Source organism: Zootoca vivipara, chromosome 10, assembly GCF_963506605.1.
Source record: "Zootoca vivipara chromosome 10, rZooViv1.1, whole genome shotgun sequence".
In the NCBI taxonomy this organism is placed as follows: domain Eukaryota; kingdom Metazoa; phylum Chordata; class Lepidosauria; order Squamata; family Lacertidae; genus Zootoca; species Zootoca vivipara.
The window spans coordinates 39,876,657-39,894,803 of record NC_083285.1 but is presented as its reverse complement, the minus strand read 5'-3'; the positions used below and the strand labels follow the sequence as shown (position 1 = coordinate 39,894,803).

Here is an 18,147-nt window from a genome sequence, read left to right as displayed (position 1 = left end):
ACGTTGAATGCCAGTGTCTCTGAGTGTCGTCCCACCGTCATTCTCATGGGGGGGGGTCTGGTGGGTGATGGCCCCTCCCAGCAACTCCCTGCCGTCTATGGTGGAGACGTGCAGGCGGAAATCCAGCTGCAGAAGTTGGATCTGGTGTGCTTCTGCAAAGTTTCTCGAGAAGAAGTTCGCTGACGCCCCCGAATCGATTAAAGCTAAGACCGTCAGGGGATAGCCATTAGGCAGCGTAAGCGTCACTTCTAGAACCACCCCTGCTCTGGGGGGGGGTGGGCTGGCGCTGCTCCTCGCTGTGCGGGTGGGCGGGTTGAGGCCGGTTTGTGCCAACTGTGCCTGGCTGCTGTCCCTTGTCTCCTGCAGCCAGGCTGTCTCGTTTCCCTGCTGTGGTGCTACGTCAGTGGGGGAGGGCACAACCGTTCCCGCCTTTCCTTGCCACTCCTTGCGATGTGGGCAGTCTCTGACGCGATGCTGGGGGGAGTTGCAGAGAAAGCAATTCCCGCCTCTTCCCTCCTTGCGTCTTGGTGCCGCCGGGGTTTGAAAAGCCCGCGCACGCGCGCTCCTCCGATCTCCATTGGTTCCGGCTCTGAGCTTGGTCTGGGCGGGACTAGGGGTGGGCCCTGGGGTGGGGTTTGGTGATGTGGTCTGTCTTGGGAGCGTGGGAACCAAGGTTTTGCTGCGCGCGTCGTTTGTTTGTCATTCCATCTGGATTCCTGTCTCACCCCCACCGCTAGCGCCGCTTTGCTTAACTCATCCATAGTCCGCGGTTTAGGACCTCTCGCCAGCTCATCCTTAACGTCTGAGTGCAACCCCAGGTAGAAGGCTGATTTCACTGGCTCACTGTGCAGATCCCACCCCAGTTTGTGCACTAGCATGGTGAATCTCGCCCAGTAGTCCCGAACTGTCGATTTTCCTTGTGTTAAGTTATGAAGCTCTTCTTTTGTGGCTTCCATTTCAGAGTCACTCGCATACATGATTTTTAAAGCTTCTAAGAATAGTTTTGCGTTCTTCATGCAATCATTTTTTTGCGCGATGAGCGGTCTGACCCATTCTCTGGCGGCCCCCGTCAAATGCTCTATGATAAAGGAGACTCTGTGCGCGTCATCTGGGAATTCTGCTGCATGCAGTTCAAGCGCATCATTTATTTCTGTCTCAAAGCCTAGGTACTCTCTCGGGTCGCCGCTAAACTTGGTGACTAGGGTCTGTCCCCTCCTCACTTGGACTAGCTGGGGCTGGGGCACCCCCCCACCTCTCGCAGCTTTTTCCTCATCCAGCTTTTTCTGTAACTCCACCACCATCACCCTTAGTTGCTTCTCAGTTTCATCTTTCGCTCTCACCTGCTCTGCCAGCTTGTTCAGCTCCTCCCGCGTTCCTCGCGCTTCCTCCTGAGCGGCAAGTAATTGCTGGTGTGCCTGCGCTGTCAGGTTCTGTAGTTTCTGTAATTCCTGTGCCGCGGCTTCGGCCTCCAGCCTCCACTGCTCAGCGTCTTGCGCGCTCATTGCGGCCGCTCCAAAGTAGCCAGAAAGACTTGGAGGTTGCTGTCACGGTGGCCGGAGTAGGCTACTTCAGAGTAACGACTCTACACAGCTCTGCATTTTATCTTTTATTGGTGCTGAGTATTTACAGTGCTGATGGCAGTGCTATTTACAAAGACACATCTGTTCAGCTTGAATCAGAACCTCCAAGTGGCTTTTGGCACGTCTTGCGCCAGCATAACAACTTGGGGAGACCCATCCTCTTCCCCCGACGCTTTCTGCGCAGTTCCGGAGTTGGGGGGACTGGTCTGCCCCCCTTCCTTCCCCCTTCCTGTCCCACCTGGGACGATGGCTCTTCTACCCTGCCAGAGCCTTGGACACCACTTCCTGTTTCCCCACTTGAGCTGGAGCTTTCCCTCTTTTCAGCCTCGCTCAGGGCTGGGCTGGAACTCAGGAGGGGAGGGGCTTCGCGATATCCCTTGCCCCTCACATGGCCAATTCACCTATTAAATATATTGCAAGCCTAAGCACGTTCATAGTTTGATCAGGGAAGGAAAACCTGTGACCTGCCAGGTGTTGTTGGAACTCAGCCCCATTAGCTCCAGCCGGCATGGCTGGTGTTGAGGAATGCTGGGAGTTGTGGTCCAACATCCTCTGCCACATTTGGCACAGGTCCCTCATCCCTGGTTTAAGGGGTTGCAGTGTGACAAAGTCCAGCAGCTGCCGATTATTCCTCGTAATGACTCTTAGTATTTAAATAACATCAGTCACTTTCCATGTTACACTAGAAGTGCAAACTTAGGTATGTCTACTCAGAACTAAGTCCCATTAAATTCAATGGTACTTACTCCCATTACAGCCTAAATGAATGTTAAGATCTGAAGGACTTGTTGCCCAACAATTGTAGCTCTGGTGACCAACCTATTTCTCCGTTAATTATGCATTCACACTTGTTGGACTCACCTGAAGAGGCTCTCAGAAGGCTGAGGAATTTAGAAGTACCAGTAATGAGACAAACAGGCTCTGACGGGGACACAGAGTTCACACCCTTGCACTGCACACTCCGAATCTCCTCTTTAACGTGTCTGGACCACAAGGTGCTGCCGTTCATTCCTGACAGGGCCATCACGGTCACCCATGGCTTGGAGACACCTGGGGCGGGGAGGGATACCAAAAAGGCAGTCAGATCTCTTTGTGATGTGGAGGGAACCTGCCGTTTACCTTTGCTCCCACCTTTCTGATAAAGCTACTGAATAATCTCAGTTTCTGATAAAGCTATTGAACAATCATCAGTTTCAGATACAGCTATTGAATAATCTCAAATCCCCATCACATTATTGATCAGTTCAGCTGGGCGTCCCTATGATACTTACGATGCAATCCTATACCTGCCTGCTCAGAAGTAAGTTGAAGTAAGTTACTAACTCTCAAATACGTGTGCAAACTTCGGCAGTCTAAGGCTGCAATATTAAACACAATTACTAGATCATGCAAGGTGGCCATGTATCCTCTCTTTGAAAGGTCTAAGTTCAGTTTAAAGATAATAAAGACAAATAAGATGAAAGAGGAGCTAACATCAATTACTGGCTATCTTAATCATTAATATTTATTTCATAGCACCACCAACATACATGGTGATTTGCAGAGTGACATTTTACATTATATGTCTGTGATAGACTTTTATTTTAAGTATGGTGGGCGTGTCCACATATCAGATGGTTTATGGCTCCCTAACGTTTTTAAATTGCAGGTTTTATTTCTGAAGCAATGGTTCCATTTTTAAAATCCTGTTAGCTTTAAGAATCTGTTAAGGAAGCTAAATCCATTTTGCATTTTAGCAAGTGGCTACATGTAACTGAGCAAGCTCAAATTGCTATGGGTGATATATCCATTTATGTTTGTGCTATGCCTCACTTCATTGTATTTCATTTGACTGTTCTTTTATTTTACTGTTGAATGAAAAGAGACAGAGAGTACTAGAATCTCTAATAAATGTAACTGATCCCCCCATCAGAAGACAGAGGAACAGAGGCCTAGAAGTTGTATGTCATCTACCACTCCCCTCTGAAGTGTAATTTGCTGAAGTGCAGCAAGACCAGTATCAGAAATTTTATTGTTGGTTAACTCTCCTTTGCTTTGTATTTATGTTTTTAAACGTTGATTTGGTTGTGTAATATTGAATTTATTCTCCTTTTGTTTAATTGTTGCTTTTTGCCATTTCTGAATATACTGACACACTCTGCATTTTGTTTATTTCTCTCTTCAATCCTTTGTATTTTGATGTTTTGAATGTTTTCACAGAGCTGCTGTGGATACAGTTCATGGTAGAAAAGCGTCATATAAGTAAACTCAATCAATCAACTTGCCCGTCAACAGTTAGCCACTGGACCGCAGATTGAGCAGGAATACAGATGACCTGGTCACTCAGAGTCTTCCTGGATAGCTCAGTTGGTTAGAACATGCCAAGCTTGCAGGTTCTATCCCTGTACGGAACAGCTGCACATTCAGCTGCACAGGGGGGGAAAGACTAGAGAATCCTCAGGGTCCCTTCCAACTCTACAATTCTGTGAATCTAATTCCCCACTCTGATGTGATGCATTCATTTCTATTGAAATCACAGCAATTCCTTTCAAATTGGCATCTAGCCATATAACATTAGTCTATGGAAATGTCATGGAAATCTTAGTCGCCATTATTTTATCATGCATTTCTTCTTTTGGGAAGGCAATGCATAAGGGCCCATCCTGAGTTCTCTGTGGAACTGTCCGCCCATCAAAACACATGCAGGATTGCACCACCCAGGAACAAAGGACTGCAATACAAGAAAGGCTCCAAGGAAATGTGTGTTGGCCAGAACTGACTGAGCACTTCCAGGTTTTCTCGTGTGCAACTAGTTGCAAGTTTGGACATCGTTCTCTTCACAGCTTGTAACTACTGTGTCAATTATAGGATAATTAAGAAAACAAGCTTATTCATCCTCAGGCAAGCAGTGGGGGCCCAAGGGAAAGGGCCCGCCTCAAACCCTCTTCCCCACATCAATCGAAATGAAATTTGTTCCAGCTCTTTCCCCTCTGCTGCTTGTCTCGGTTTCCCTTAGATGAATAAGCACAGTTTATGAATGTTTAAATATTCATTATATTGAATTATTGCATAAATAAAATACAGCTTAAAGTCTCTGGCAGAGGTTGGGTTTTCTTCTTCTTCTTAACAGAGTACGTGAAGTTCTAACAGAGGTGGTGGCTAACCTGTGAGTCTCTGGAGGATGCTGTACTACAGGTCCCACCATCCCCAGCCAGAGGAGGCAATGATCAAGGATAATGGGAGTTGTAGTCCAGCATCAATGGAGGGCAACACATTAGCCATCCGGGTCTTAAAAGGAGGCACAACTATCTACCTTGCACACTCTCTGCTGTGTACTAAAGTCCTGGTTACAGCCCTGCCAATCCACTTAATGGCCATGTTTCCTAAAGACTCACAGTGTCTAGGGCAATCTTCTCCAACCTGGTGCCCTGTAGACTACAAATCCCATCAGCTGTGACTCCCAGTGTGCTGGCTGGGGCTGATGAGAGTTTTAGTCCCAAACATGTGAGGTGGCACTAAGTTGGGGAAGGCAACTCCACAGCTTCCATCCGATTGATCAGTTTAATTTATATTTGTTTCAGAACATAAGAAGAGTCTGCTGGATCAGGTCTGGATCCACCTAGTCCAGCATCCTGTTCTCACGGTGGCCAACAGGATGCCTGTGGGAAACCTGCAAGCAGGGCACAAGCACAAAAGCACAATAAATAAATATGCATTCACTTATAAAAGGATTTATATATTGCCCTCCTGCCAAACATCTGGGTGGTGCACAGCAACATTAAAAATATTTAAAAGCAGGACCAAGCCACCATTTAAATGGCAGGCTACTCAATGGGCACTTTGAAGAACTGCATAGGCCTGGTGGCATTAAACAGTCTGTAAGAGACACCTGAAAGTCAAAAGCAAGGGTGCTGCTGAATCTCTGCTGGAAAAGTGTTCCACAGCATGGAACCGATAACACTATCTGCTCAACATCTAGTGCTCAACTAGGCAGTACCAGGTCTGATGGGAGTTGTTGTTCAACATGGCCGTGCTGCCTGGGATTGATGGGAGTTGTAGTCAAAAACACCAAGGAAGGCACCAAGTTGGGGAAGGATGCCCTAAAGGTGATGAGTCTGGGTGCTCAAGTGGGGCATGAAGGACAGGATTACTCATGTGCTCAAGCACTAAACCTCACATAAACTGTTCAGCTCATACTAAGAATGGATCAGGGATGGAGCCTTATCTTATATGCGTATATGGTATAGCACAGAACATTTGGACAGCTTGTAAAAAGGTGATAAATCTCAAACAAAATCTCTGCTTGGCAATGCCCTTGCAGGCTGAATTCCATAAATGAGTGGAAACTGTATGTGGATTTCTTTCTTTCTCTTTTTAAAGCAACTGATTGTGTGGAAAGGCATTAAAGGAAGATTTTTTTAAAAAATCAAAAGAAGTGTATCACATATGGAGCAATCATATCTATTAAACTCACAGGGGGATATCTCAATTTGTAAGCAGCATGAGTCAACAGAAGAACTGAATTGTTCGGCATGATAATAAAATGTTAAGCACGGAGAAACCTTGTGCTATTGGATTTGGGGTTATATATGGGTATCTGGCGTGCTTACCCAACACACTGGCATTTTTCAGAGCTGTGAAGGAGAGCAGGATGTCAGGAAGACCATCACCATTTACGTCAAAAAGTTCCGGAGGAAACAGCACTCCGCCTAAAGGATAATGTGAAACAAATTACTCTTCTAGAAATTGCTTCCCATCTAGACAAAGTTGGTCCAGTATGACCAAGAACAGGGATGAGGAAGCTGTGCTCCTGCCCACATGTTGCTGGACTACAGCTCCCATCTGCCCTGACGATTCCCCATGCTGACAAGGGCTGATGGGTGTTCGAGTCCAACAATAACTAGAAGGTCACAAGTTCTCCACCCTGACCTAAAGAAACCTCCATCATTAACAACTTGCGGTTATTGTCATTGATTTTGAAGCGTATGTCCATTCAGAAATACTTCCTGAATAAGTGACTTGAGTTGGCCCCTGCCACAGCTGCATTCCAGAGAGAGCTCTATTCTTTGGCCCCCAGTTTGAAAACAAGGTGTCCTCGCTGCCCTCAACGAGTAAGAATATCTTCAGTCAGTCAAATGTTCCTGCAAATTTAGGGATGCAAGGCAGGCATCCAGAGAAAATTCAGCAAGGATTTTTGAAATGTAGTATTTAGATTTCCACCACACACACCCCGCCCCAAATATATATTTCTACATGAAAAGGGAAGGACACTAGCGGAAAAGAATAAGTCAGAGCTGGTTTTGGGTTCAGGATTCTGAAAGGGGCCAATCAGAGACGAGACACAGGAGGAGCAATGATGCTTCAAAGGTTGTTTCCATTCCTGATATGGCTGCAAGATATCTTTTACTTCAAATACTTGTCCTTCATTCTAGAACATCACAGCTTTATACAATTTCTTATTTCAGAACAAAAAGGTAGTATGTACAGAATTACTTTTGACAGTGCTGATATGATTCTAAAGGGGAAACGAGGTGATTCAAAGAGAAAAAGACTCTCTACATTCCAAAAAAAACAACAACAATAACATTTGAAAGTAGTATCACCAGCTGCAGGGATAGGCAGTGGGACAAGTGAAATCAGCATGCTTTATTTTACTTTTTTGTGGTGAAAATAAAGCTGGATAATTGTTTAATCTCCTAGAAGGGTGGATTGACTTAAAGAATCTTAAATCAGCAATTTAACTCATCAGATGGGATTCCTCTTTTCAAATCAACAAATTTAATCAATTCTTTCATGTGAGGTTCAACCACTTTTAAAAGATAAGCACGTGTTGTTGTTGTTGTTGTTGTTGTTGTTGTTGCTGTTGTTGTTGTGTTATCTAACCATTAACGCATGATGATGTTCAACTAAATAGAGCCTTCAGTCCTTGATTTGCTCAATGTTTTTGCCATCAAGAGAGAGGTACATCCTACTATATGTGAAACCCAGCCCAAAGGGTTAAACTTTGCAAATTGTGTCTAGCATCTAAATTAAATATGTTTAAGTAAATTTGCATTATGCATTTCTAATTAATGTTTGAATCTTGCATTTTCAGAATCTGGGACTGTAGTACCAAAAAACCCTGTATAATTTGTGGATAAACTGAAGTCTCCTGCAGACAAACTTGTTTATTGATCATTCAACCTGATTTCATTGTGCAAACCTTATGTGGAAGTCAGGTTGCATTCAGTATTCATTGAGCATTTATTCAGATTTGTTTGAGAGGTGGTGACATGACAATGCACGTTCAACCTGATTTGCTGACACAGTGTTTATACGTCTTCTTGTTCATCAATTGTTCATTCCACATTTTTCACTTCATTACCCTGTCACTTTCCTAACTGCAAAAGTCCTTAAAAAAAAAGATCTTCTACCGGTCTTTGATTGCTATTTCCTTTATTAGGAATTAGCTTTCTACATAAGGACAGTGGGCAGCAATTCACATGCAGTTCTCCTCATTCCCCATCAGATCCCACTAGGACACACATTCCACAAGCCAGGGAAGTGTTGCAGAAGCAACTTACCCGCCTCCTGGCCCAAGTTGCGAATCCAGGTATTGTGCAAGTCCCTTGGAGGGCAAGGAATGAGGAAAGCACACACCAGCACGAGGATCATGGAGACGACCACGGTGAGCAAGAAGACAGCTGTGCGCACATAAGGCATCATGGAGTTGGCGGTCTTCTGCTCCAGACCACTGGTGGCCTCGCTGGGGTACTCTTCTGCCAGACCCTCCGACAGGTGCTGCTTCGTCATCCCGACGTCCACATCCGAGTCCACATCCTGCACTTCCCCCAGGGGGCTCTTCCCATTCTTGATGCCACCATTCTTCTGTAAGTTGAGCACCAAGTCATCTTCACTCTCATCGCTGTCCGCTTGAGTGAGAGGGTCGTACTCCCCAAGATCTGGGCTCTTTTTGCCTGAGGAGAGAGAGTTATTGCTATACGTATTCATAGCTCACCTTTTATCCCAGGAGTTCCAGGTAGCACACCTGGTTCTTTCCCTTTCCCATTTCCCCCCTCACAAAAACCCCAAGAAGGTAGCTAGGTTTAGGATAGTGAAGGTCACCTTTTGAGCATCATGGCTGTGTAGGAATTTGAACCCTAGTTTGCCAGATCCTAGGTAGTTCAACACTCTAACCGCTATAATAACACTGGCTCTCAGTCGTGGGGAGAGATTTTTTTAAAAAAAATTTGCTTGCCACCTAAAACTTCATGGTTTATGGGCAAATCGCACAATTGTTTAAAAATGTACACGTTTTTAAAACCAACAAACATAGAACATTGTAACAGTACAAAGCACCACCAACAGCACAAATCTGCAATCTAGGGGCAGAACCAGCATATCTCATACCATCAAATGCCTGGGAGAAGGGTTTTTTTAAAAAAAAAACCTGGTGTAAAAAATAATAATACTGGTGCAGGTGGAAATCACTGGGAAGTCCATTCCAGAGGTGGGGGCCAAAATTTAAAAAATACCTCTCCTTTATCACCACCCTCTGGACTTATCATGGAGGGGCAATTAAAGAAGGGCCTCAGACAACAATCTTGGGGTCTGGGTAGGTTTATGCTGGTCTTGAGCAGTGCAAAGGTCCTAAGCAGTGCAAGGCTTTATAGGTTTAGGACCAGTTCTCTGAATTGGGGTCCAAAATGTATATGCAGTCAGCATAGTTATGTGCTGGAATGGGTATTATATGACCAAACCTGCAGCTCCCCATAAGCAATTTGTCTGCACCAGTTGCAGTTTCCAAACTGGCAGTAAGAAACTTGGAGAAATAATCATAGTTTCAGGGAAGGGGGAGGTTAAATGAACTCTGGCATCATTGGATCTCCTAAAAGGGATCTGTTTTCCAAAGAGGCAATTTTTCAGGGGAATGGAAAGAAAAAGGGAAGACAGTGGGAAGGAGCCCCTCTACATTTCTGAAGATTAAATGCAAGGGGAGGAATGGCAGAGCTCAACAGTTCTGGAAAAAAAAAAAGATACAACATAATTTGCCTAATTACTTCTAATACCTTCACGTTCTGCTCTCTGAAGCCCTGTGCTGTTGCTATTTTATGCTTAAACCTATGCATGCCTAAGATTTGTGTCCCCCCCTCCAACGTTTTTGCTCAAGAACAAAACCATATACCTTGCCTACTTGCAAAGCAACCATGGTGACAAAGAAAAACCCTACCTTTCAATGTATTTAACTACCCCCTCCTTTTCATTTAGGCTAGCTATTCGGCTTAGTTGGGGCTCTTTTAGGAGTCTCTCTCTCTCTCTCTCTCTCTCTCTCTCTCTCTCTCTCTCTCTCTCTCTCTCTCTCTCTCTCTGTGTGTGTGTGTGTGTGTGTGTGTGTAAAAAAAAGAAAGAGACAAGATGGCAATTTCCTATTCTCACAAATCAGTACCTTCATTTTCTGTTTAGTTGTACATTTGAGGACACTCAAGTTCTTTTATCTGCACACCATTTGACCACTTATATTGGGAAACTCTGAAGGCATCAACCTTAGTCACTAATTCTAGTGTAAACTTCCTGCACCTCTGCCCAACCAACATACTGACTATGGTGATTTTAACATAACCAATTTGCTTGGAATGAAACACAGGTGAGGAAGACAGCCTGACGGTTCAAATTCTTGCATGTTATCTTTTACTCAACCTCAAGTTTACTCCCTGATCATGCAGAGATTTTCAGTTAGCCATTTGATGCACATTCTACCAGGGCTCAAAGAACTCGACCAGCATCCTACCACTTCCTGCACATTCAAGGCACAAGCTACCAAGCATAGACTTAGTACGAGAAACCCTGTTGCTCCAGAACAGCCAAACAGCATGTGTGTGGATGCAAGAAACAACTCCCAGGACCAGCCCAATACATCCTTTGGTGCCTGAACCAAAGCACAAGATGGAACCCACCCATTTCATGTACAAACTCCAACCAGACTTGGCAAGCATCCATCTCAACTCGTATCTGAAAATTATTCTACAGACTAGTGCTAACTAAGCATTCACTCATGTCTTTTATTATTTGCATGTTCACTAAGAGTGAAGAGATACTCTAATCCATAACACTAATAGTGGTTAAGAGCAGTAGACTCGTAATCTGGTGAACCGGGTTCGCATCTCCGCTCCTCCACATGCAGCTGCTGGGTGACCTTGGGCTAGTCACACTTCTCTGAAGTCTCTCAGCCTCACTCACCTCACAGAGTGTTTGTTGTGGGGGAGGAAGGGAAAGGAGAATGTTAGCCGCTTTGAGACTCCTTAGGGTAGTGATAAAGCGGGATATCAAATCCAAACTCCTTCTCCTTCCTATTTACAGACTTAAAACTGTCATTCTAATTGCATCATGTTTATGTCACCATCCGCTTCTCTGGCAGAAGGCATAGCAGTCCTATTCCAAGCAAAGTATGGAGTCTGGATTTAGGATGCTCTCAAAAAACCAAAGATTTGGTTCATATCAGCAGTCCAGAGCCAGAGCACTCCACCGACTACCAGTGAATACCTCATATTACTTTACAGATTACAGAGCAATCCAACCTTTTGGCCAAACTGGAGGGTGGAGGTAGATGGGGAAGATATGTTCCACCCCACCCCCAGCCTTGCTGGCCTCCATCAGCCTCCTGGTGCCTGCAGTGTTGCCAGTGTGATTCTGCTGGCACACAGCTCCCTCTTCTGCCCACTGAAGAGGCAGCCTCCTTGCTGGCAACAGCCAGCAAATCCCCCTGAAATTGGGCTTTAAGGGGCAGAACTGAGCCATCCCAGAATCTGTTGGATCTTGAACTGGCACCACTACCATCTCAAGATTGCATTGGGGCTGATCCAGTCTTGATCGCTACACCATTACCTCCCCGTCCCTTCCTTCCGCCCTTGCTGTTATGCCAGCAAGATTGAGGATACAGCAGTCACACTTCCCAGGTGGGAGGTGCGGGTAGAATTAGGATTGCTACCCTAGTAAAAAATGAAAATAACTTTTTTAAAAATCAGATTTGAAAACAATTATCCAATGTGTGCATCCCTTCCCTACTAACCATTCATTCCTTCGAAACTGTTATCCCAGGAGATTTCCCTTCAGGCACAGAAGGCCAAGGTTCTAACCCAGCCAACTCCCTGCTGTGTTACTTTTCTCATCACATGGGAGTTTTTCACATATTGAGCATGACATGACGGCTGGCAACACCAGCCCTGCCATGTGGGAATCCCCTGCACACAACCACAGTGCTTTGAGAGAGACAGTCAGGTTTTGTATCCACAGCAGTGACCAGAGAAGGATTGACTGCTGGGAGGAACACATAGAGAAGAAACGGCATAGTACATCTGCATCGGCACATCTGCCCCAGCTGCATCAAAACATGTCTCTCCCGTATCGGCCTCTACAGCAACAGCAGGCACTGCAGTGCAACCTTCCAACAGTTTGACTTCACCCAAAAAGGCACACTTTTCCATTGTCTCCCGAGACAGATGGATGCCAACAACGATCATTATTCATTCGTGCAGTTTGAAGCAGGGTTATCATGCAGTCTGGCAAGTAAAGGTAAGTCCAGTTTAAATATAAAAGAATCACAAGAAAGGACAGCAGGGTTAACACTTAGCAAACTGAGCAGATACACAGGTCACATGCATTGCATTTTATTTTAAAAATATAGCAATTATGTCTAAATTAGCATACACAAATCTGTGCTCTCTTTTTTGGTGATGCTTTAAGTGGCCAGCCTATTTTGTAGTTCACTGAGAGAGGCTCTGCCTTGCATGCAGAAAGTCCCAGGTTCAATGCCTGGCATCTCATGGTAGAGCTGGCAGCACAGTGAGTTAGTGCGCTTGGCTGTTAACCAGAAGGTTGGTGGTTCGAGCCCAACTAGGGACTGCTGCGGACAGGATTCCTGCACTGCAGGGAGTTGGACCAGGTGATCTTTGGGCAGGGGTGGAGGAAGGGGGGTGCAGTGGGTGCAGGCCGCCCCAGGTGTCACCACTGATGAGGGTGACAAAATGCTGGGTGGCATTCACCACGGGGCCTGGGAGAGACGCGGTGGCTTGGGCGTGTGCAGGCTCCGCACTGTCCAAACTGTCCGCCCACTGCCTCCCCCCCCCCAGCCGTAGGGCGGCTGAGTGGGAGGAGGCAGGCAGACTTTGGAGGCCCCACGATGCGCCACGCCCTTGGGCACGCCGCCCCAGGCGCCCAAGCAGCTTCCTCCGCCGCTGCCCTTTGGTTCCCTTTCAACTCTACAATTCTACGATTCTATGAAGCGCTGGGCTACAACTCTTTCTGTAATCTTATTCTGCTGAATGTGCAGGCCCTGCCTTAGCCGATAACACTTTTCAATTCATTCAAGTAGTTGCACTTGAATGAGAAAAAGGCGTGTGCAAGAAAGGAGATTATACTCTGTCAAGGAGATGCAACTGCCTTACTTATTTGTGAAGCTTTTCTTTTCTCCCTTCAAAAAAATGCAGGAATAGGAATTGAACCCCCTTCTCCTGCATATCTAGTACAGCTGCAGGGTTTTTTGTTTGTTTTTGTTTTAATTAAAAGAGAGTGAATTTAGGCTGCATGCAGATGGAGAAGGGCGTGTGGATTTCTTTTTTCCATTTCAATATATGTGAAAAGGGAGGGAGGGGCACATTTAATTAAAGATTTGGATTCATTGTTTTAATGGGAAAGGTGGGTGGAGGTAGGTTGTAAGAAGCTGAGCTAGGGCAAGGGGAAAGAAATGTTAAAGCACTGTAAACCTCCCTAAGCCTACAGGATAGAAATGAAATGAAATGAAATGAATCAGGCTACAATCAAGCTATACTCACTTACTTGGGAGCAATTTCCACTGAACTCAGTAGACATGTACTATCACCTATACCTGTTGCTATAAGGTATTTATAACATAAGTGTCATGAACTAGTTGGATACAGGCACATGGTGGGAGAAACCAGCTAGGGTAGAAGGCTCAGAGCCTGAGGACTGGTGGTGGGACAATGATGAGTGGTCAGAGGGAGAATGGCATAGAAGCTGCTTTGGTCACCCTGTATAATGACTTCTGTCGGGAGAGAGATGGGCAAATGTGTCCTTGTTAATTCTCAAACTCTCAGTGGCTTTTGATACCATTGACCACGGTATCCTACTGGAGCAGCTGTTTGAGTTAGGGGTGGGACTCAGGAGTAAATTGGGCAAAAACAAGGAGGACACACCCACTGTAGGAGTGTGCTGGTAAGAGGATAGCTAACTAGTAGGCAAGGACAGCATTAGTTACAAAGGAGAACACTTTGTCCTTTAAATCAGATAAAAAAGGAGCACCTTAGCAAGGCTTTCTGGTAGATGGGTAAGCAACTGAGATGAGTTACAGGTAGGTAGCCGTGTTGGTCTGAGTCGAAGCAAAATAAAAAAAAATCCTTCAGTAGCACCTTAAAGACCAACCAACTAAGTTTTTATTTTGGTATGAGCTTTTGTGTGCATGCACACGAAAGCTCATACCAAAATAAAAACTTAGTTGGTCTTTAAGGTGCTACTGAAGGAATTTTTTTATTTTGCTTCAACTGAGATGAGGGCATGTGGATGGTGTTATGGCCTCTACTAACCGATGCAAAAGTGCCACATCTCCTCTCTAGAGTTCTACTTTGCCAAGAAGTTGGATTATGTCCAAGCAAACATAAGGAAAGTAAGGAAAGTGAGCCAGAAGAGTTATTAGCCAAAGCCCAGCATAAGAGATGACATGGCTCTCTTCTACATTGCTTACTTTTGTCACATGTACTGTCCTCTCTTCTAGCTCAGCTTCCCCCTCTTGTCTTACAAACCACAAGTCTCAGAGCTGGAAAAAGTATTTTCAAATTTTAAACCAGTATAAGGTGTCAAAGCTGCATAGGACTGTCGTGGGGTTGGGAATCAAATGCTTAAGCACATTTCTATCTAATGCTTAGGATTTTTCTGGATCAGACAATCTAGTTACATCCAAAAAAATGCAATACTTTAGTTTGTGATTTATGCTTTTGAAATGCCTGTGTATTTGAAAATCACTAAAGGCTCTGCAATATAGCAGATAACTGGTTTCTGTTATTTCATATTTTAAAAAATATATATGGTACTGCCACTATTGTTTAAAATTTAAAATGCACCAACAATATGCAAGACGCCACTGGCAAAAGTCACAGGGGGGAAATATACACCTAAGCTTTTAATGTTGATGTGTGTGTGTGTGTGAATCTGGGGTGCCTGTAAGTTGTTTGTGAAAACCAGTATATTTGGATGGTTTAAATGATGGATGTGAAGTATTTGTGAAACACGATGAAAATAGTTTTTGTTTACTTAGAATTGCATTCACAGCTCAATTAACTTAAAGCAATTTGGTTGAATCCAGACTAAATTATTTGCACCGATTTTCGCTGAAATAAAAGGGACATCCCTTTTAGTTATGGCTGACTTGCTCCGTCGATTTAATGAACTTAGCTTGGATTCAACTCATTGTCAGTACATTGCACCAATTAAAATGCAGAAGACGACAAACAGGTTAATCGGTCTGACAGGAGCAGGAAAAAACCCCACTGGGCAACATACACCAAGATGCAAAAAAAGGTATTATTAATTAACCTTTGTACACTATGTGGCAGGGACCCAGGTGGCGCTGTGGGATAAACCACAGAGTCTAGGGCTTGCTGATCAGAAGGTCGGCGGTTCGAATCCCTGCAACGGGGTGAGCTCCCGTTGTTTGGTCCCAGCTCCTGCCCACCTAGCAGTTCGAAAGCACATTAAAGTGCAAGTAGATAAGTAGGGACCGCTCCGGCGGGAAGGTAAACAGCGTTTCCGTGCGCTGCTCTGGTTCGCCAGAAGCAGCTTTGTCATGCTGGCCACATGACCCGGAAGCTGTCTGCGGACAAACGCTGGCTCCCTCGGCCTATAGAGCGAGATGAGCACCGCAACCCCAGAGTCGGACACGACTGGACCTGATGGTCAGGGGCCCCTTTACCTTTACCTTTACACTACGTGGCACAATGAGCTGCCTGGCTCAGCTACGAAGAGCTTAAAATAGCAGTTTAATTACAGGCAAACCTCCTGAAGTTTAAGAAAATGATGCCAAACCCTCATACTTAGGTCACTGCTCAAACTGGGTTCGAGTCCTTGTTATCCTTTCCTCCTCCAGACGCCTAGGTCGTGTCTCTCAGACAGATGTAGGTAATTCATGGTGAAATATCAACTTAAAAAATAAATGTGGAGGCTGATACTTCGATGCAAACCGAAGATTTACCGCCAGGGTAGCTTTGGGGAGCACAGAGGATTGCTTCCACCTCATTCGGATTTCTCTTCCTTGGCAGCAGAACACCAATTTGACTCACAGTTTCCCCATCACCCCCCCCCCAATCCTGGGACCAGTAATCCCTCTTCTTCTTCCACCCAAAGCCGCCCCCCTCCCTTCGCCCTTTCCTCCCCCAGGAGGAGCTGGAGGCGCGCTTCATTATCACGGCCACCTCCCACGACTCCCCACCTTTCGCTTCGCATCCCCGACCTCCCAACCCGCGCAGCTTTCGCCCCCCTCCCGCGCCGCCCCTTTCCGCGCGCCTTTAGGGCCAGAGATGAGGAGCACCTGCTGAGACCCGGATGCAAAAGGGGGAGGGGGGATGCGACGGTGCCTTTCCGAAACCTAGGTGGGACCCGGATGACGAAGCGCAGAGCTCGGGGCGCCGCGGCAAGTTCGTGCGCCGGGGGCTGCCAGCCTCGCCCCCTGCCGCTTCCCCGCGCGGCGAGCCCAGACCCCCTACCTGGCAGCTTCAGCGCCCGTGACAGCACCGTAGCCATGCTGGAGACGGGAAGCGCGCATGCGCTCGGCTCTTTTGCCTCCTGGGAAGTGTAGTTCTGCAGCGAGCCCGAATTAAGGTGCCGAGGTTTTGGCTTCTGCGCGCGCTTTGGCGCAGAACGCGCGGCAGCGCTAGGCGGCTGGGGTGGGGGTTGGATGTAGTGGCCATAGTTTCTTGGCTTGCCATTTCAGTGTGTGTGTGTGTGTGTGTGTGTGTGTGTGTGTGTGTGTGTGTGAGAGAGAGAGAGAGAGAGAGAGAGAGAGAGAGAGAGAGAGAGAGAGAGAGAGAGAGAGCAGGGACTCCTGGCTTCACAGAGTCAGAACGACGTATTTTGCTACCCCAAGTGGCTGGACCCTATGATCCAAGAATGGGCTGCAACCTTTTCGCGGCGTTGCAACAAGGAGGAGGAAAGAGCTGCCGCCAAGCGTTGCAAATAGTGGCATTTGAGAAATGGATTAATCCCCAGTTGGCGACAGAGCCGCGCCCCAAATTCTAAAAGCCCTCTGAGAATCTGATCAAAGGGTGGAAAGCCGGCTGGGGGGAGGAGGAGAGAGGGCAGAGGGCGGGGGGGGGGGTCTAGTACTCCCCGCTCTAGTCATTCCTCTCCCAGGGAAGTCAGCAGAAAGCTCCTCTGTATGCACACCATGCTTTCGAAGTGCATGACTTTCGCCTGGGAACTGTTCTTTATCCTCCAGAGCTACAGTTCCCAGCACCCTTAACCAACTACAGTTCCCAGGATTCTTTGATGGAAATAATGTGCTTTCCCTGGATGATATGTATGCTCAGTGGTAGAGCTTTGCAGAAGGTCTGGTTCAAACCCCAGAATCTCCAGCTACAACTGGGAGAGACCCCTGCCAGTGCAGTCAGCATGCCGGAGCTAGGTGGATCAATTCAGGATGTTCCTTTGGAGAATGAACATTTTCCACTGAGAGGCTCACTGAGGTCATAAATGGAAGAAAGACAAGTGGGGTTTGCAGTCAGGATGCTCTTTTACAGGAACTGACGTTTCTCCCATCCAGGCTCAGTATCTTTTTTTTACTTCTGGCTTGAGCTTGTTGAGTCTTTTTCCCTTCACTGAACAGCCGCCCACCTCTTCTTGGCACCCATATCAACATTTTGGATGTGCAAATAGTACCATCAGTATTTGTTGCTCCAGATGTGAAAACGTTAATACCTCAACACTGGACGCAGTTTTGATTTGCGGCCAAAGGCTGTCTTGGCTCCAGCAAGGTATTTCTGCAAACTACAGAGTTCAGTCTGCCCTGATGTGAAACTGCCTGTGTAAACATGTGTAGGGCCACAGCCCTTTGGCTTGGATCAGAAGGTAGCTTTTCAAAGGGAGCTGCGTTGCTGATGCCAACATAAAACACAGAGATAATGCAACTTAGCAACTGACTGCTGCATTGTACAAAACTTGTGTTCTTCAGACCTCACTGTGAATCATCTGCTGGCATTGGCAGGTTCTTGTTCAGACTCCTTTAACCACCTGTGAAAGGAAAATAAGACTGATTTATATCACTCATAGACCAAAAAGGATTTAAAAAAAAATTAAAAAAATGCTGTGCTATGCACATTTTCCTGTCAGGCCCACTTAATACAGTGAAATGTATTTCCAAGTAACATGCATAGGATTACACTGCTGCACATACAGCATATTTAAAGTAGTGAGTGATTTGTAATAAGTGGAGATTCTGAAAATAACCTCTTTGATTCTTGACAAGCTTCTTTAAATCCCTTTATTTTTTTCAGCACGAGGTCAAGGGTGATTTATTTACTGGACTTATATCCTCAAGTGCTCAAGGTGG

At 46.0% G+C, this 18,147-nt stretch overlaps 1 protein-coding gene across 1 annotated transcript in view; it reads right to left on the bottom strand.

Moving 5' to 3' along the window:
• The window catches only part of FAM234B (family with sequence similarity 234 member B), a 40,201-nt gene extending 23,798 nt beyond the window's left edge, over window positions 1-16,403 (bottom strand). Inside the window, exons 1-4 of the mRNA XM_035128012.2 lie at window positions 16,307-16,403; window positions 8,123-8,515; window positions 6,170-6,268; window positions 2,442-2,630 (exon numbers count right to left, since the gene is read on the bottom strand). Coding sequence (XP_034983903.1) covers window positions 2,442-2,630; window positions 6,170-6,268; window positions 8,123-8,515; window positions 16,307-16,343 — 718 coding nt within the window. The 5' untranslated portion in view covers window positions 16,344-16,403. The remainder of the gene's footprint in view (window positions 1-2,441; window positions 2,631-6,169; window positions 6,269-8,122; window positions 8,516-16,306) is intronic.
• Window positions 16,404-18,147: the final 1,744 nt, after the last annotated feature.